The 20,448-nt window shown below is 41.4% G+C and overlaps 1 protein-coding gene across 1 annotated transcript in view; it reads right to left on the reverse strand.

The window, feature by feature from the left end:
* The window catches only part of LOC139227842 (neuron navigator 1-like), a 629,647-nt gene that overhangs the window by 12,123 nt on the left and 597,076 nt on the right, over positions 1 to 20,448 (reverse strand). The window contains exons 28-31 of the mRNA XM_070858918.1: positions 17,102 to 17,173; positions 15,452 to 15,648; positions 13,463 to 13,581; positions 10,127 to 10,324 (exon numbers count right to left, since the gene is read on the reverse strand). Of these exons, the coding sequence (XP_070715019.1) occupies positions 10,127 to 10,324; positions 13,463 to 13,581; positions 15,452 to 15,648; positions 17,102 to 17,173 (586 nt within the window). The remainder of the gene's footprint in view (positions 1 to 10,126; positions 10,325 to 13,462; positions 13,582 to 15,451; positions 15,649 to 17,101; positions 17,174 to 20,448) is intronic.

Consider the following 20,448-nt stretch of genomic DNA (forward strand, 5'->3'; position numbering starts at 1 on the left):
ATTTTGAGCATGGCCACCATTATTGCCACTTTATCATAATCCCATGTGGCAATTTGTGCCTGCAGCTCACCAACCTTACTTATCACGCTCTGGGCATTTATGCTCCAAACCCATCCTAGTCTGCCTCGCAATTCCCCATTTCTGATCCCTTCTGTTTCTGAACTATTCTTTAGTCTAATGCTGTTTTTCTCTCCCAGTCCTCGATGCACCTTGCTTCTCCCCTCTAATGCTTCATGCTGGTCCCCTCCCCCTACCAATTAGTTTAAATTATATTTTAAGTAAAAACACGTATCAACACTTCTACATCAAATTTAACAGTTTCCTTTCTGCCACAAAATTAATTAGGAACCGTTACTCTCTGCCTTATGTTCATTTGATGCTAAATTTGACCTTTATTATAATATACATAAGAACATAAGAATTAGGAGCAGGAGTAGGCCGTATGGCCCTCGAGTCTGCTCTGTCATTCAAAAAGATCATGGCTGACCTACGACCTCAACACCACTTTCCTGCCCTGTCCCCATATCCCTTTATTCCACGAGATTCAAAAAATCTCTATCTCAACCTTGAATATCCTCAATGACTGAGCATCCACAGCCCTTTGGGGCAGAGAATTCCAAAGATTCACAAACCTCTGAGTGAAGAAGATCCTCCTCGTCTCAGTCTTAAATGGCCTACCCCTTATCCTGAGACTATGCTCCCTAGTTCTGGACTCTCCAGCCATGGGAAACAATCTCTCAGCATCTATCCGGTCAACCCCCTCAGAATCTTACATGTTTCAATGAGATCTCCTCTCACTCTTCTAAATTCTAAAGAGTATACACCTAATCTACTCAATCTCTCCTCATAGGACAACCCTCTCATCACAGGGATTAGTCTAGTGAACCTTCATTGAACCGCCTCTAAGGCAAGTATATCTTTCCTTAGATAAAACTGTACACAGTACTCCAGGTGTGGTCTTACCAAAGCCCCATGCAATTGTAGCAAGACTTCCTTATTCTTGTACTCTAATCCTCTAGTAATAAAGGCCAACATGCCATTTGCCTTCTTAATTGCTTGCTGCACCTGCATGCTAACTCTCTGTTTCTCCTGTACGAGGACACCCAAATCTCTCTGAACATCAACATTTAATTGTTTCTCACCAGTTAAAAAATATTCTGTTTTTCTATTCTTCCTACCAAAGTGAATAACCTCACATCTGCCCACATTATACTCCATCTGCCTCCTTATTGCCCACTCAATTAACCAGTCTATATCCCTTTGCAGGCTCTTTGTGTCCTCTTCACAGTTTACTTTCCCACCTAGTTTAGTATCATCAGCAAACTTGGATACATTACACTCAGTCCTTTCATCTAAGCGTTAATATAGATTGTAAATAGCTGAACATAAGAACATAAGAATTAGGAACAGGAGTAGGCCATCTAGCTCCTCGAGCCTGCTCCGCCATTCAATAAGATCATGGCTGATCTGGCCGTGGACTCAGCTCCACTTACCCGCCCTCTCCCCGTAACCCTTAATTCCCTCATTGGTTAAAAATCTATCTATCTGTGACTTGAATACATTCAATGAGCTAGACTCAACTGCTTCCTTGGGCAGAGAATTCCACAGATTCACAACCCTCTGGGAGAAGAAATTCCTTCTCAACTCGGTTTTAAATTGGCTCCCCCGTATTTTGAGGCTGTGCCCCCTTGTTCTAGTCTCCCCTACCAGTGGAAACAACCTCTCTGCCTCTATCTTGTCTATCCCTTTCATTATTTTAAATGTTTCTATAAGATCACCCCTCATCCTTCTGAACTCCAACGAGTAAAGACCCAGTCTACTCAATCTATCATCATAAGGTAACCCCCTCATCTCTGGAATCAGCCTAGTGAATCGTCTCTGTACCCCCTCCAAAGCTAGTATATCCTTCCTTAAGCAAGGTGACCAAAACTGCACGCAGTACTCCAGGTGCGGCCTTACCAATACCCTATACAGTTGCAGCAGGACCTCCCTGCTTTTGTACTCCATCCCTCTCGCAATGAAGGCCAACATTCCATTCGCCTTCCTGATTACCTGCTGCACCTGCAAACTAACTTTTTGGGATTCATGCACAAGGACCCCCAGGTCCCTCTGCATCTCAGCATGTTGTAATTTCTCCCCATTCAAATAATATTCCCTTTTACGGTTTTTTTCCCCCAAGGTGGATGACCTCACACTTTCCGACATTGTATTCCATCTGCCAAACCTTCGCCCATTCGCTTAACCTATCCAAATCTCTTTGCAGCCTCTCTGTGTCCTCTACACAACTCGCTTTCCTACTAATCTTAGTGTCATCTGCAAATTTTGTTGCACTACACTCTGTCCCCTCTTCCAGGTCATCTATGTATATTGTAAACAGTTGTGGTCCCAGCACCAATCCCTGTGGCACACCACTAACCACCGGTTTCCAACCTGAAAAGGACCCATTTATCCCGACACTCTGCTTTCTGTTCGCCAGCCAATTCTCTATCCATGCTAATACATTTCCTCTGACTCCACTTACCTCTATCTTCTGCAGTAACCTTTTGTGTGGCACCTTATCGAATGCCTTTTGTAAATCTAAATACACCACATCCATCGGTACACCTCTATCCACCATGAGGCCCCAGCACTGATCCTTGCGGCACCCCACTAGTTACAGCCTGCCAATCTGAAAATAATCTGTCTATCCCAACTCTCTGCTTTCGGTCCATTAACCAACCCACTATACATTACCTTCAATCCCATGAGCCCTTATCTTGTGCAACAACTTTTTATGTGACACCTTATCGATGCCTTTTTGGAAATCCAAATATACTACATCCACTGGTTCTCCCCGATCTACCCTGCTAGTTACATCTTCAAAAAACTCATAAATTTGTCAAACACAATTTCCCTTTCATAAAACCATGTTGACTCTGCTTAATCATATGATTTTCTAAGTGTCCTGTTACAAATTCCTTGATAATAGATTCTAGCATTTTCTCAATGACTGATATCAGGCTAACTGGCCTGTAGTTCCCTGCTTTCTCTCCCTCCTTTCTTGAATAGCAGGTTATTTCTTGAATAGCAGCTATTTTCCAATCCATTGGGACCTTTCTAGAATCGAGACAATTTTCGAAGATCAGAACCAAAGCATCCACTATCTCTGTAGCCACCTCTTTTAGAACCCTAAGATGTAGTCCATCAGGTCCAGGGGATTTGTCGGCTTTTTGTCCCATGAGTTTTCCAAGTACTTTTTCTCTATTGATAGTAATTACTTTAAGTTCCTCACTCTCATTAGCCCCTTGGCTCCCCATGATGTAGAAATATGCCAATTTAACACATGCACATGCAGGATTTTTCCTATGAATGTAATTTGAACAGTTTCCAGGTTTTGTGTTGGCTTTATTCAATATACTGGGATGATGATCTATTTAACTAACAAAAACTATCACTATGATAATTTTCGAGTAGATTTCACTGGCTTCAACAGGGCTCCCATGTGAACATTCAAACCTCTTGTCATCATCAATACTCAGTGCAGCATGTGTTGTGGGAAGATGCAATTCATTGCACTTTTGCTGAAGAATATGAAAGTGTAAGAGGAAAAATAGATTTGGCATTAGGGGTATATACAAAATGTTTTAAGTTAGCGAGCCAGAAAAGGTGTATAGCTGACATCCTTGGCACTCAAAGTAAAGGTACAATTCAGATACGCCTATCTCCAGTACTCCATAAACCTCACTGTATCTCAATAGTTTATTAGCACATTGGAATGTTATCTTATCTCTCTTGCCTTGACCAGGTGGAATTTTTCCATTGTCACTTTTGACCCCTTGCCCTGTTTATCTGCCCCTCTGGGTTTTCTGTGATGGGGCCTCCTGTAATTAATCATTCTGATATGTTATTTCCTTTACACACCCTTATAAAAGTGACCATTACAAAGGCCTATATCCGAGGTCCATTCCTAACCCTGTAATTATAACAGAGTTCAATAGCCCCAATAACCAGCCCGAGCCGAAGGCCGCCACGTCAGCAAATTCTAACCAGATGAGGTCACCCTACAGAAGGCTTGAAACTGCCTTAAGACACTGGTCTGTCAATCCAAGGTGTTACTGATAAGGTAACCAATCAGGAGTCGTGGGAGATTGTATTGGGGAAGGAAAGGGGTCTTTGAAATTGTATAAAAGATGTATGAATTTGCTGTTCGCAGAGCGTTGAGAAATTGCTCCCGGACCATTCGTAATCATTGAACCTTGCCTTCCGTCTCCATCTATTAACGTCGAGGTTTGCTACATGGATTGGGACGAGTGTCGACCCCTTATATCAGGGGGTCCACTCGTGGAAAGAGAAGCTTTTCTGCTATCCCCCTACACAAGTCTGTCAAAAATTCTGAAATTATATATTTAAGGATACTAATACTATACAAGTGATGGTTCTACTTGGATTTTAAGTCATGCGGTCCTTTCCTGAAATTTCACGCAACTGCTGAGATTGGATAAAGGGCAGAGATCCAATTTTCAGAACAATGTTGCTGAAATGGAAGCAGAGCCAGCAGAGCGTGAAGTTGGAGGACACACAATATTTCTGAATGAATGAACTTCTGTGCCTTACTTCAAAGTTACAAATCAAAGGTGAGTGAAACACATTATTCAGCCGAGAATGAAGAGGGAGTTTAGTTTTCTGTTCAATTGTTACGGTATTGTGTCTACTTCGTTGAAAACTAAAAATCATTAGATTCTTCGCAACAATATTATTTCCATGTAAATTGAGATATTTGATCGATATAACTACACTTGATCCACTCTGTTCAGGAACACATTGTGTAGATATTTGCTCAGGAAGTGACAGAATAAATAAACAAAATTCAGAAAAAAACAGGAGGTAGAGTCAATGTTAGGATAGATTATACATTATTTAAGGATGGAGTAGACTTGCTTGGCTGATTGAATGAGACACTGGTTCCCAACTTTTCTCATTCCATAACATGTTCAATGGGCTGGAATTTGATCAAAAACCACCCAAAAAAACGCTAAGATTATTCAATTAAAAGCGGCGGAAAATTTATCCAAAAAAAAGGAAAAAATTCCACCTGGCGGGAAAAATCGGTGTTCCACGTGGATTCTCGGCAGGAAACGCGATCCTGGTCAAATTGAGCGGTATTTAGTCAAAATTTAGTCCGAGGCTGCGAATTGGGCCTTGGGAGTGGGGCGGAAAACACAAATATTTTTTTAAAAAAATAAAAATTTTAAAAATCAGAAAACATTCACAGGATCCTTTTCCAGTGAATCGCTGCAAAATATTTTTTTAAACTTTCACTTACCTTTTTTTTTCCCCCGCAGGGTTTCATGCCTACAGCCGATCAAAGGGCTGCTCTGGCTGGTTTCTTCTGGGCGGTGTTTTGTTTCAGCAACTATGGAACACCGCTACCACCAAGCGTGGGCGGAATCGGTTTTCTCAGTGTTGCACTCCGGCGGTCCATTCCCCAGCGGTATTTCAAAACCGCAGGCGGAACACTTTGGTCAAACTCGCATCGGGTGATTTTCAACCAAAAAGATAGGAATACCGCCGAAGAACCCAGCAGAAGTGCTGACCAAATTCCAGCCCTTGGTGTCACATGTTCACAATCAAGAAAACTGCACGGTATTATTGTTCTTGGATACAACAGCTTCTTCTCTTATATTCATCACAAGCATTTATCCTCTCTTCTCCAAAATACAATTACTGATTTTTCTCCCCTCACTCCGCCTCTCCTTAAGCTGAAGAGTCACTAGCAGTCCTCCAGTACTTGGTTCAAGCAATCATTCTTTCTGTCAAATCTTGGAGAGCGAATGTTGGCAGGCTATTTGCCTAAGAGATCATAGCAAAACTAATACTGATATATAAAGATATATATATAATATATATATATATTATATATAGAGATAGATAGATAGAGATAGAGATAGAGATATATATACACACACACAGACAGATGCACAATTAAAGAACCTGAATGTTCCCAAATCCTTTCTTTTAAATATTTAATTTAACATTTGAATAATAGAAACTCATTTAATGTAACAAAGCCTCCCTTGTCTGAAAATAGTGTCAATGTAGATAGTAAAATTAGTCTAAGCAGATTTCAACTATTCTGACACATGGTGGAGGGATTTTAACTACCAGCAGCTTTCTGGCAGGAAATCACTGGCTACAGTTTGCTTTTTACCCGACTATGGCAATATGAGGCCATGCCAATTTTAGAGCTGGGCCTTACTAACATACCGACGGACTACCTCCCACCTGGAACAGGCCGAAAGTGGGCAGGAAATGGCTGCCGGTCGCTGAAAATGAGGTAACCCTTGGTTGCCCATCATCATGGAGGTAAGTGCGGGGAAGGAGGTTCTGGGTGGGGGGGGGTGGGGGCGGGGGTTTGTGGTAGGGAAGTGGGGGGGGTGTCCCGAGGTTGGGGAAGTCTAAACTTTACTTGTGGGGCCTGAATGAATACTCCTGCTCCTCCTTGTCATGTATGTACATGCTGTTTGTAGCCACCAGATGGTGTCGTTGTTGGAGGCCACTGAGCAGCACGCACATGGTGCTGCTCTGGTATAAAAGGCCAGCTGTTTTGAGAGTCAGGCATTTTGGGCCATAATAAAGCAGAAGGTGGTTGTACCTTGTTCAGTTAAACAGCATTCAGTTTGTACCTTTATTGCTTACATAACACTCCTGGTTCCACACGTGAAAGTAAAAGAGTTAAGAGGAGGGACTCTCCAGCTTCCTAATCCTCTTCACGCTGGCCTTCATCTGGTGGGAAAGCTGTGGCGGCTTCCCTGCTCATGCCATTGTTAAAATCGCTGTCAGGGCCTACTGACGTTGTTGGATGCTGACTAGTATGTGTGAATTGGAGCCCTGCCAGCTTTGGGTGGCCTGTTTAGAAGTCTGTCTCGGAGCATCTGTTAAGATCTGAAATGGCGAGATCCGGGCGGCTTTCCAGCAGATAAGTAACCCGGGCCATTTTAACTGCCTACCAGGCGCGTAGGGTAAAAATCCCTCTAAAATTATTACCTGGCTCAGTTGGTAGCATTCTTCCCTCCAAGTTGGCCTGAGCATACAGTCTAGACTGGCACTTCAGTGCAGCAATTGGAGAATGCTGCATTGTTGAAGGTGCTGCTTTTCACACAAGATATTAAACCGAGCCCCAATCTGGATGGAACTAGCAGAGTGGACAAGGGAGAACCAGTGGATGTGGTGTATTTGGACTTTCAAAAGGCTTTTGACAAGGTCCCACACAAGAGATTGGTGTGCAAAATCAAAGCACATGGTATTGGGGGTAATATATTGACGTGGACAGAGAACTGGTTAGCAGACAGGAAGCAGAGAGTCGGGATAAACGGGTCCTTTTCAGAATGGCAGGCAGTGACTAGTGGAGTGCCGCAGGGCTCAGTGCTGGGACCCTAGCTCTTTAATGTATATTGTAACGATTTAGATGAAGGAATTGAGTGTAATATCTCCAAGTTTACAGATGACACTAAACTGGGTGGCGGTGTGAGCTGTGAGGAGGACGCTAAGAGGCTGCAGGGTGACTTGGACAGGTTAGGTGAGTGGGCAAATATGCATGGCAGATGCAATATAATGTGGATAAATGTGAGGTTATCCATTTTGGGGGCAAAAACACAAAGACAGAATATTATCTGAATGGCTGCAGATTAGGAAAAGGGGAGGTGCAACGAGACCTGGGTGTCATGGTTCATCAGTCATTGAAAGTTGGCATGCAGGTACAGTGGGCGGTGAAGAAGGCAAATGGTATGTTGGCTTTCATAGCTAGGAGATTTGAGTATAGGAGCAGAGAGGTCTTACTGCAGTTGTACAGGGCCTTAGTGAGACCTCACCTGCAATAATGTGTTCAGTTTTGGTCTCTGTTCGAGAGAGATTTTCCCCTAGGGCAACGGCACCTGTAGCATAGATGTCAGAATGAAATATATAATTGTAGTATTAAATGTGTGTGTGTAAAAGGTACAAAGATGGCTGCTCGTGGATTAGCAAAGCCCCAAGGGATGTCAGCCAGCAGAAAAGAGACTGCTTTCTTAGGTACTGATAATAGCTGTGTTCACACGCAGAAACACACCACAGCTTTGCAGATGTTCCCCAGACGAGAAGTCCTGATCTATGATAGAACAATACGACTCTGTAACAGGATTAGAATAAGGAGACTGCCCAAAGAACAGCACCCAAGGACAGTAAGATAAAGGGGGGCCTGGACCATGCCACAAGATTGTGTGTAATTGTTAGCAACACATCTCTTAGCAACACATCTCTTGGCAACACACGAGCCACCTAACATTTAAAGACTAACTCTATTGGTTTAATTGAATCTATATGTAATCTATAATCAATATGATTGGATAGTGTCCAGCCGAAATGGACTGATGTAACTGTAGTAAACTGTTGTAAAACATATAACAATCCATGAAACCCTTTATTCGGCGGAGAGAAGCGCCTGAATCGTCCAGTGGCTTCATCTCCCCGCCATTTTGACGTTTGGATCCGACCCAGAGCTGAGTGATTTTTGGAGGGTACATTTGCGCTAACAATGGCGTCACGAACAGGATATTGCAGAGGCCGTGGGGACACCCCTGGAGAATCCGGGTGAGTATGGGCAATAAATCCCGGGGGGAAGGGACCTGGTGGTGTCCGGAGAGCGACGCAATATCCAACCTGTGGGAAGGGTCAGACCAACCGGCAAAATGGTGGTAGGTAGTCGTTAAGGAGGCGTAGAACACTGCAGGAATTGCTTAAACGTGTTTTAAGAATTGCGCGAGTGTGTGTAATAGGATATTCGTAACCTGACAGTAGTTAGATAATGGCCTACTACAAGTCACGTCGGTACACACTGCAAGTCACGCTGGTGTAGGCGGACCTCTGAGAGTGGAGCTAAACGGCCTATTACAAGTCATGTTGGTACATGCGGAGCGCTGAGAGTAAGGTGTTCCACTACAGGTCAAGCGCGGACCCGTGAGAGTGGATCTTTAGCGAGCTACCCATACAATATCTGAGTTAGAAACAGCCTCCTACAAGTCACGCTGGTGCAGGCGGACCGCTGAGAGTTAGACCTTTAGCTATCCCCAATACTAAATATGGCCAATATAACAACTGAACTCGAGTGGGGACCCGAAGGGTCCCTTACCCGCCACCTGGCGGAGAAACAAAAGAAAGTAATAAAAAAGGTCTGGGTTCTAATTCTTCGAGCCCATGTAAAATTAACAGAGAAAGTAAATCAATCATGTATTAATCTATCATCATGTATTAATTTTTTTTTAAAATAGAGCCAGCCAAACAATAAGCGTTGTTGAATGAAGAGAGACTTTTGTGAATGTCTGTCTTTGAGTGAGAGTACCTGTGTGATTTTTTTTGACTGCGGAATGAATTTTTCATGTGTCTGAAAGCCTGTTTGGAAAAGTGGTGGAGCTGTCTGTTTGTTTTAGCTCCAACCACTCTTTCAGACAGAGTGAAAGTTTTTTTTTAACCCTTTTTTAGTGTTGTCCTATATGTAGAAAGTTTTTTGCCCTTTGGTGTTCTGCAGCTCTACCCATATAGATTCCACATCATTCAAGCTAATGTCATTCCTAACTATTGTATTAATCTCCTCTTTAACCAGCAATGCTACTCCACCTCCTTTTCCTTTTATTCTATCCTTCCTGAATGTTGAATACCCCTGGATGTTGAGTTCCCAGCCCTGATCATCCTGGAGCCATGTCTCCGTAATCCCAATCAAATCATATTTGTTAACATCTATTTGCACAGTTAATTCATCCACCTTATTACGGATACTCCTTGCATTAAGACACAAAGCCTTCAGGCTTGTTTTTTTAACACCCTTTGTCCTTTTAGAATTTTGTTGTACAGTGGCCCTTTTTGTTCTTTGTCTTGCGTTTCTCTGCCCTCCACTTTTTCTCATCTCCTTTGTTTTTTGCTTTTGTCTCCTTTTTGTTTCCCTCTGTCTCCCTCCATTGGTTCCCATTCCCCTGCCATATTAGTTTAACTCCTCCCCAACAGCACTAGCAAACACTCCCCCTAGGACATTTAAAACTCATGCCTACATTTTCTCTAAAGTTAGTGAAGCTCAGAATTTCACCGCCACTGGATAATAATGTAGAGTTGCTATGCTTACAAGTGGGTCTGATTCAAGTGAAGTAGGTGCTGTCTCTTTGATCTTTCTTTTGTCTGCAGGAGGGCCTGTAACTTGTGATCCTGTGCTTGGTGGAGGCAAATGGAAGATCTTGGAGCGGTCTTGTGAAGCAGTTGACCAAGGTAGAGTATCCTGTACCCACTTAGCAGGGTCTTCCCACACAGCTTTTCTTCCATATGTCTAAGACAAAATCGGAAAGATTATAGATTGTAACAAATGTAGCCATGCAGCTCATATATTTATTTATTTAATGTAAAACAATGTTCTATTAGAGGTGACACCTAAAATAAATTTCTAAAACCAATTTTGGATTTAAATCTGAATCGACAGATGATATTTAAGCATTTGGTTCTTTTGAAACAGAGGTTCATTTAAACATTTCCTGTTGAATGTATACTGTTCTTCCCTCAAGCTTTGGGCAATTGTAAACTTCAAGAGAGTCTAACTTCAGAAAGATAGTTTGACCTCATTGACTATTTGAATGCTCTAGATACGAGGAAATATTTCAACATAATATCAAAGTGTTTTCAGGTACAGATTATGTTTTCTTTCCCTAAATCAATCGTGTGAATAATCAGAACTAAACAGCAAGAATCAGACAGCTACTTGGGAAGTCTGGATGTTCTCAGATGACATTACTCTGGGTCCCAACAAAGAAGGTATCCCATGGGAAACTACAGCATTTGGGGTGTTACTTGTACATTGATCATAAGTCATGATTTGGACACAAATGGCAACAGAATGATACGCAAGAAGTGTCAGCCAGTTTATGACATGTGTGGATTTCGGAGGAGGACAGGAATGGTTCTGCTGCATGCTGTCCACAGTTAAATAGCCTATCAAAACTCTCTGTCCACAATCACGCATGAATAATAGTCACTTGACCAAGGTACTCAGGTGTGGGTGCACCCACAAAACTACAAACTATCAGCAGACAAAGCCTTAATCAAAAGAGAAGTAGAAAAGATGAAACCAAAAGAAAAGAAAAAAGGAGAACTTGAAGCAGATTTATAAATCTTTGTAAATTGAGTCATAATGGAAATCATGTTCACACATCTATCCACCTGTCATGGGCTAGAAATCTATGTTCTACAGATTGACTATGTACCAATTCATCATCAAGCTGTGGCCCATAGCAATCCAGGCAGTTCCACAAATCTAATCTCTCATGTTTCAAATCATTCTGAAGACTGCATTGTATCAAAACCACCTCCTCAAAAGAATTAATCCATTATGTATGTGATCTAATTCAGTATCGCATTCCTTGAACTAGTTCTTGTATTACAAATTTGGAAATACAATCATATCTTTCAATTTTCAACACATATTGTAGCCATCTTTTTTAAATAGTGATTGATGGTGATGAGATCACCTCTCTCATTTGAGTTATTTCTCTCCCTTCATTCAGCTATGTAGTAGTCAGCAATACTAATTCTAACTACAGGATAATTTAAAATCCACATAGTCCCTTCACCTGCTTTTATCATCAAGGTCTCCAACTCCTATTTGTACAACACATGAGAAATGGAAGGAGATGCAGAACAATTTACATGTGATAAATCATTTTATCACATATACAGATTTAAAATACTCGCAGCTGAACTCTGGCATCTGAAATAAAACAATATAAAGATACTGAAAGGTAGTGAAGTAGCCCTGAGCAAAGTAGCAAACAACATTCTTTGTGACTGTCATGCATCATCCCTCCTTGCCCTGCACTGTGGAGCACAGAATCTGGCTCTCTTCTGTCGTCCAGCTCAGAGGGACAACCAATACTTGGTTCCTCTCTTTATTCTCGGGTTTCAAACTCGTTGGCAAGGCTGGCATTTATTGCTTATCCCTTGTTGCCCCGAGAAGGTTTTGGTGAGCTACCTTCCTGTTGACACAACAGAGTGGATTGTAAGGCTAATTCAGAAGGCAGCTTAGTTGTGTCAGCCAATTTGGTGGGAGACTGGAGTCACATGTAGGGAAGAGTAAGTAAGCGCTGCAGGTTTCCTTCCCTAAAAGGCTATTAGAGAACCAGTTGGGTTTTTATGACAATAGACAGCTTCACGGTCATTTTCAATGACAGCAGCTCTCTGCCTCTCCACTGGCCCCCATGTTTTCAGCTGCCTGGACCTCACACTCTGGAAGTCCCTCCCTGGGAATTGTGAACTTCTTATTTGTGAAGCAAAAAGTAATCTTTGCTATGAATATATTATGAAAGCTGAGAAGGTGTAATATAAATGTTAAACACGGTGCCTTTGCGTTTAAATAAACACAAGGGCTAGTAGCTCCTGCAATTGGAAGTTGGGTTCCCACTGAATTGGCCAGGTTCTAATAGTAACCTTAACAGGCATTTGAAGATTGCACCTCTACAAATTAATTTTAATGGTTTTCAGTCAGGTCACTCGGTGCCAGATGGCTAGATTGAGCGCCTCTCAGTAACAACGTGCTCCTCTCAAGCACTAGTGGGAAAACAAACTATCAGAGCAGCCTGCATCTACCCACTAAATGTAAGTCCCGCCCAGTCAGTATGGAAGGACAGTGACAGTATCTGTAAATAATTCCATGGTCAAAGTCATGCAACTTTCCAAATGGAAGGATACTGGGGTGGATTAAAACTGTAAACAAAACACTGGTAGAACCATTTTAAAAAGAAATAGCAGAAATAATCATACCAACACACCATAGAAACAGCTTAACAAGATATATGCATTACTTTGATTTCTATCTAGATTGAAAAAAGCAATTTTCAGGGTGCTAGCTTACCAGATTAGTAATTTAAATTTCACTAACAAAACAGAAAATACTGTAGTACTCTTAACTCTTTTTGCTACTAATTTGGAAATGTTTAATTGTGTGGTCTTTTTTGAAATCACCCCATGTGCCTTTCCAAAATGATTCTCTGTACTTGGCTAACAGGATCATTTATTTTACTGCAAATCACATCTGACTTAGTTTACTAATGAGATTGCCTATAAAGGACTTCGACCCGCCTTGACCATGGCTGATTTTCTGGCCCTGGGATCATCACATACTGGAAGTAGGTTCCTCTGCCTCCACCAATAAGCCTCACCAAACCTGAGCTGTAAGACTTCAATAGCAAGCCTTTGAGGGAGCAGGCAACCTCCAAACTTCCTGGATTTTTTTTTTAAACAATTGTCCACCCCAGATACCATTGGGAAAGTAGTGGAAAGGGCAGTAAAGACGAGACTACACTGTGCAGTTTCACATGCTTACGGTTTTTTCATACAGCTAAAGTTCAGTCTCTTGATCTGGTAGAAGAAAATAAGTGCTGTTCCTATAAATATAGTTATTCAATCTATACATATATACCTTGATACCATCATTAACGCCTTCCTGAAGATAAGGGAGAATGGAATAGTTCCACAGGTCAATGAACCAATCTCTGAACTCAGCCACGTTTACTGGAGAGGACAGGAAAAAACAAGGACCTACGAGAGAATGAATAAAAAGCAATGTTAATGTTCCATAAAGGCTACAACATGTCTCAGACTCTTGGGACAAGAAATTCATCTGTTGAGTGCCACTCCATAACGACATGAAATGGTGATAAAATGGTGGCCGCTGCTCTTTTGCCAGCTGGTGGTGGGTCCCGCAGCAGCCACCATATTCCTCTCTCTTTGTGCTGCCGGTAACTGGAAATAAAATGGCAGCGTGGTAACGTCAACCGGCGTGCAACACTGCCTTTGCTGGCGAACACGAATTTTTCCCCCTTAGTGTTTTGAAATTTAATATGAAGCAAGTTGAACAAGTTCAAATATTTGATGAAATAGACCGATTGGCTGATCACTTGGACTTTTCAGCTCTATTCACTGTGCCACCAATTACAGCAGAGATCATGGAACAGAAAACAAAGTATTAAAAAAGGTATAGTCACACCTCATTCCAACAAACCCTGACCACTGAGGATTTTGAGTTAACTACGGTGTCAGTCTTGGTATTTCACTCAATATTCTGTGGCAGCAGTATGAAGGTACCAGCAGTGCTCAGCAAAGGGTTGCACTGGGAGTTTTTGTAAGAAGAGCGACACATTTTCAATTTCCATTTTTGTGCCAAGTTCAATTACAGCGGACTTGAATCTAGTAAAGCACTGATGTTATCTGCCATCTAATGTAATTATAGAAAAAAATGACTTGGAAAGAAGAACAAGAGTAGCTGGGAAGATCTAATTATTTAATGCTTCCCTAAATTCCTACCTACATAACTACAGGTATGTAAGATTTCCCTTGGCAGAAAAATAATTAGTTTTCCTGATAAAAATGAATCCAGAACAAAGGGGCATATTCTTAAAATTAGGGCTAGGCCTTTTAGCAGTAACCTGCGATCTCCACTACCTAGAAGGAGAAGGGCAGCAGGTGCATGGGAACACTGGCACCTCTCAGCTCTCCTTCAAGTCACGCAGCAACCTGACAAAGACATTCATCACTTTTCCTTCATTGTCACCGTCGAAATTCTAGAACTCCTTACCCAACAGCAATGGGGCAGTACCTTCATCACATGGACTGCAGCTGTTCCAGAAGGCCCACCACCACCTTCTCAGGGGCAACTAGGGATGGGCAATAAATACCAGCCTTGCCACTGAAGCCCACATCCCGAATAATGATAAAACAAAAATCACACAAAGGTTAGTGAAATCTGGAACTCTTTCTCCTCTCTCCCCTCCCCTCCACCCACCCACCCATCCCCACCCTCCACCAAAAGAAAGCTGTGGATGTGATTCAATTTAAATTTTCAAGGTTGAGATCGATAGATTTTTTACTTGGTAGGGGCTACAAGGGATATGAAGCAAAGGTGGATAAATGCAGTTGAGGTACAGATCAGCCATGATCTGATTGAATTGCAGAAAAGGCTCGAGGGGCTGAATGACCTACTCTTGTTCCTATGTTCCCCAATGATTGGCTTAGACTTCGTACCCTGTCCAACCAGAATACTTCTAAATCCAACATACGAGTACAAATTATAAAACTAATGGCTGAGGCAAGCAAAGCTCACTGTGTACAGCATAAGTCAGCTATTGTGGTATTGTTTCCACACACAAATTCTGTTTGCACATTGAGAGGATATATCACTGCTGTTCATTACTGCAAATGTTTTCCGTGATCCTAGCTGGATTTCACCACAAGGAGAAGAGTGCAAAGTTCCTCAAAGATTCGTCTCGGATATAAAGGACTCTGACTTTTTCCCCATGAAGTAAGCCAAGATTCATTAATACATTAACTAAAATAATTGACATCAAATTAACGAGTAATCTATTGATGGTAATCAAATTATCATTATTGCCATCTATGAAACAGCACCTACCAATAAGGAAGTCAGATGTACTGTGCATTTCCAGAAATGTGTGCAGATGGTACCATAGCTTGGACACCCAGTTAAGAATATTGAGGATTTCATTATTGTTTGCATTTGCATCATTCTCCGATTCAATCAGTTTTCGTTGTAAGTAGCGACTTAAGAATCCGTTAGCAGGCTCTGCATTGTTAGAAAATGGCACCAGCCTAGAGATCAAAATTGGGCATTGTTATTCCATAATTGTACTGGAATTGTAACTGTAATTGTACTAAAGAAAATACTGCAGAAACAGCAATTTCATCGTGGTGCAATCTCTGGAAGAAACTACCACAAATTTTCAATTTATGAAGGATAGAGCAATACTCTCCCACTCTACAGCTGCAGTTCATCAACTGATTTTCTGCAGTTATTGCTGTTCAACTAAAAAAGACATGTCAGCAATTCAATGGAATATAACCGTCTCATTATATTATGAACAAAATGACAAATATACTTTCTCTGTTTGGAGTTCAATCTGTTACATTTTCCAGTTAGCCTTTCCTTTAACTTTCTCAATCAACTCTTTAAAGTATTTCATTTTTACTTAAATAAAATATTCAAAACATTGCCTGTTGCGACAAATTAAAACATGCACATCTTAATGGATGGTGGAGGTCTGCACAAATTAAAATATTACGGTCTTGAAATCCCAGGGCGATTTGCTGGTGCAAGTGCAGCAAAACAGAATCCCCATCCACTCCCAAGCCAGAAACCCTGCCCCAAATCACCAGGGGCGAGGTCACTTGCATGGCCAGGACAGTTGCATCCGTGACACCTGCCCGGAACAGCAGCCAGAATGTTGCAGCAGCACCATGTCGCTCCAATAGCATGGTGAGATCCTGAAGAAAACTGTCCTCTTATCATCATCTCCAAATGGACCAAGTGGGCATCTTTGGGAATGTAATCAATCTTCACCAGGATCAATCGTCTTTCCCTGGTAAAAGTTTGAGGTTTCTTCAGGCATGTGTTCTGCTGAGGTCCCCCAGAGGGTGTTATGGACCGTATTCCTGGGAAAGTCCATAAATTCCCCCAAATACAAGCCTTTATGTACAGGGTGTGGGCAGTTGATCCAGCACAACTCTGATCTAGTGAAATTTAAAAGGCTAGTGCTATTGGGGTGGGGGGGAATCCTAGTGTATTTGTTCAATTCCTGCCTCCCCTTCTGCCCTTCCCAGCCCCAGACCTTTTGGGCCCTATGTTCCAGATAAAGACAAATGTGCATACAATCAAATTATATTGCAAGATCCAAGAAAATTCTCAAGGAATAAAGATCAGAGAAGGAGCATATAAAACAATAGTTAATTAATACAAGTTCCTTGTTGTGGGGAAACACGCTAACATACGCAAGAGTATGCGACCAAAATAGTAACCAGCAATTTCTCTTTCCGACATTGATAGGCCAGCATGTTTTGTTTTTATTTCCGACTTCCAACATTCATAGTTTTATCTCGACAGCATGAGTGAATGAATGGTTTGGCCTAAATTAGTTAAAACTTATTCTGTTTATTTTATTGAACATGAGAAGCCAATCCGTAATATGAAAATTAAATTAACCTCACATTAATCGAAGGCATGATTACCATGCAAACGAATTTCTAAATATATAGATCCGTACTTTACCTAAAACTGAGATGAAGGCCATGGTTTGGTGTTGATTTGACAGGCTGGTTGGTAGTTCCAATTACATATGGGCTACATTGCAAGAAAAACAACACACAAATTAAAACCAAAGATAATACAAGGGGCAATATCTAAACTACTATAAAGATAGGTTTCCAATTTCAGAATTGTAATTAACTTTTTCTGCAGTTGCAAAAGGTGTCATTTTCTAATACCCATTTAACACCTGCAACGGATTAAACAGAAATATGCGTTATGCTCAGAAAAATCGCTTAGTGTTAATGAGGAAGGTTGTACAGGTCACAACAGTTACTCACAATATGTTAAACATGAAACACAGAACACAAAGTTATAAAAATCTAAGAGTCCATCATCTAATAAGGAAGGTTGTTTCATAGTGCAGTTAAAGGTTTGGTATCAGCAGTAAGGGGTTAATTTTCCAAAATGAGCTGGCAATGGAGGAACTTCGCCCACAGTCGGTGCAAACCTGGAATACTACCCGCTAAATGTTGAGAGACTTGGATTATAACTACAAGGCTTTTAGCTGAACAAGATCATTAGAAATTGAACAAAGAACATTTCTGATGTTAGGGTTAAAATCTGGTAAAGTATAGGCCGTTGAAGTAACCGGTATGTATTAATGAGTGAGGGGCGTGAATTAGGAATGTACAACAACAACCTGTGTTTATATAGCGCCTCTAACGTAGTAAAACGTCCCAAGGTGTTTCACGGCAATGTTATAAGACACAACAGATAAATTTGAATGTACAAAGAATGTTAGTTTTTTTAAAAAATAGTTTCAACCACCACATGTATTAAGCGGGTAACATTTGTCAAACAGAGTTTAACTTCAATGCAATATTGTAGAAAAATAGAGTCAAATTTATTTCCATGGAATCTTTCACAAACCAAATTCATCTTTCCCCAATTACTGATTAGATTTCAGGAGAGAAGTTACTGTGTGTGATTTTGATGGATGGGTTCACCATCCAGTTAATAGTGAAGAGGGGAAATTGGTATGAATGTGTTAAACAGTTGTACGACAATATCACTGTAGTTTCTCAATCCATACAAGTTCATTTATAAGTATGCTTCTAACCAACTGCACTTAAAAGTATACCACTGAATGCAAGTTCTCTCCTGTGAATATAGCATTAACTCCAGAAAGAGAGACAGGACCCATAAAATTTAGGAACTGAATATTGTTTGGTGGCTATGTATGTTAGGTTGGTAATTTACTGTAATGGCAAATTCCCAGTTAATATCAGTGTAGAAGGGCTACAACAAAATGCTGCTATAATTCTTAATTGGTATTCAATGTTTCTCAACAGGTTTTATTTGAAACTGTAACAAATGACAATCTACTCAATATTTAAACAGAGAACAGTTTCCAGACTCAATGATGGAGACAGACAATATTGGGCTAGATTTTGGCCGACTTTGCGACCGGGTTTTTGCCACGATTTGACTCTCCGCAGCGAAAACCCGGTCGGCGGGATCCTTGGTGACTGCTTTGCAGCGACGCTTCCACGTATAGCTGGGGAGAGGTGTGCCGACGTGCAACAACGCAAATTGCGTTTGCGTCGCACTTTCAGCTCTCTCGGGACACGTATGTCACACCCAGAATACCGACAGGGTCAAACCTGTCGGTACAGCCCTTCCAGCAGCGGTAAGTACGAAGACCTGCATAAAAGGCAAGTTAAAGTTTTTATTTTTTTAAGTATTTTGCAGCGATTTAGTTGGTAAGTGGTTTTTGAATGTTTTGCAATTTTTTTGGGTCTGTTTTTCCCCCTCCCAAGGCCTCTCTCGCAGTGCTATCTGCCTCGGACTAAAGTTGCCGAAACTCGTGGTTTATGCTGCGAATCTTCGTGCAATGCCGATTTTACCGAAGTAAAGGCTAAACGTTAGGTCTGAAAATGGTAGCGCAGCAAAAACGGTAATTTTGGCGTAAAATTACCATTTTCGCAAAAACCCGAAAATCCAGCCGTATATACAAGTGTAAGGGTGTAAAGTATAAAGTAGACAGACAGATGGTCACCAAAGTGGATATTGAAGGCAGTAAATTGATCTGATACGTAAGATGGTTCAGATTAAAAGGGCTTATCAGTATTCGGAGGTTGTGAGGAGTCGGGAGTTCCTCCATCTCAAGGTAGGGATTATAATATATTGCCGATTGACAGATTGTATGTAAAACTTGCTTATAAATGATAGAAAATGGCCGCATAACATAAAATGAAAAGTTTACATATTCAGCACATTCAAGGGAACGAATGGCAGAGTTGACAACACCTACTAATAAATCTCTAAGGACAGTAGGGAGTAAGCTGTCTGGAAACATAGATAGGATAATAATAATAGCAGTAGCTGAGCTCATGGGAAAGGGATAGTTTTGGCTGATACGAAACCAGGTGCAGAACTAGCCATGGGAAACCAGGGCAAGGTTAAGACTGTTGAACAACACATTCCAGAAGGCAGAGATCAGCCCCACATGCTATGGGAGATGGAGAGATTGAGAAACCACTCAGCAGCCAGTCTGATAAGGTCAACAAATCAATGTAGCTCCACTGATAAGCTATAGGTCAACCAGTGGTCGTAGGAGATTTTGTAGGAGGGTCGCACACCTGGAAAACTGTATAACTATGTGTGTGGAACCCTTGTTCTTTGAATGTTCATTTGGAAGTCTTCCCCTCCATATGCTTGAATAAAGATCAGTTGAACCAAGGTTTCGTCTGAGTGATTCCGTGGTCGCTATACGGGCTGGTGTTGACTCCTTATTTCAAGAAGTCCACCTTGAAGAAGAGAAGTCTTCTTTTTACCCCAACACAAGAAATTGAACCTACAAGTGTGACGATGCTAGAGACACATGTATTGTTGCAAAGATATATCCTAAAATGAAATGCTGTATGTCGCTTCGACATCAGAATTTAGTTTTTCATTGACATTTAATAATCTCATATGAACTGAAATGTTTGTTAATATACATCCCAGTAACATCAATGTGTGTGCTTTAGCAAGGAAATTACAAAGCTAGTTGTCTAGACGGCTGAAGGCACGGACGCCAATGGTGTGGCGAGGGAAGTGAGGAATGCATAAGAAGCCAGAGTTGGAGGAGGGTTGTAGGGTTGAAAGAGACTAGAGAGATAGGGATGGGCGAGGTCATGGAGGAATTTGAACACAAAAATGAGAATTTCAAAATAAAGGCATTGGCAGACTGGGAGTCAAGGTAGGCCAGCGAGCACAAGAAGTTGACTGAAGTAACTTCTGGTAAATTATTTTTGTGGGCCCCACATCCTTCTGGTGTGCTGATATGATTGGCTCCTTCGGATGGATCAGTTGCTTGGCAGACA

Source organism: Pristiophorus japonicus, chromosome 17 (assembly GCF_044704955.1).
Source record: "Pristiophorus japonicus isolate sPriJap1 chromosome 17, sPriJap1.hap1, whole genome shotgun sequence".
NCBI classification, from domain to species: domain Eukaryota; kingdom Metazoa; phylum Chordata; class Chondrichthyes; family Pristiophoridae; genus Pristiophorus; species Pristiophorus japonicus.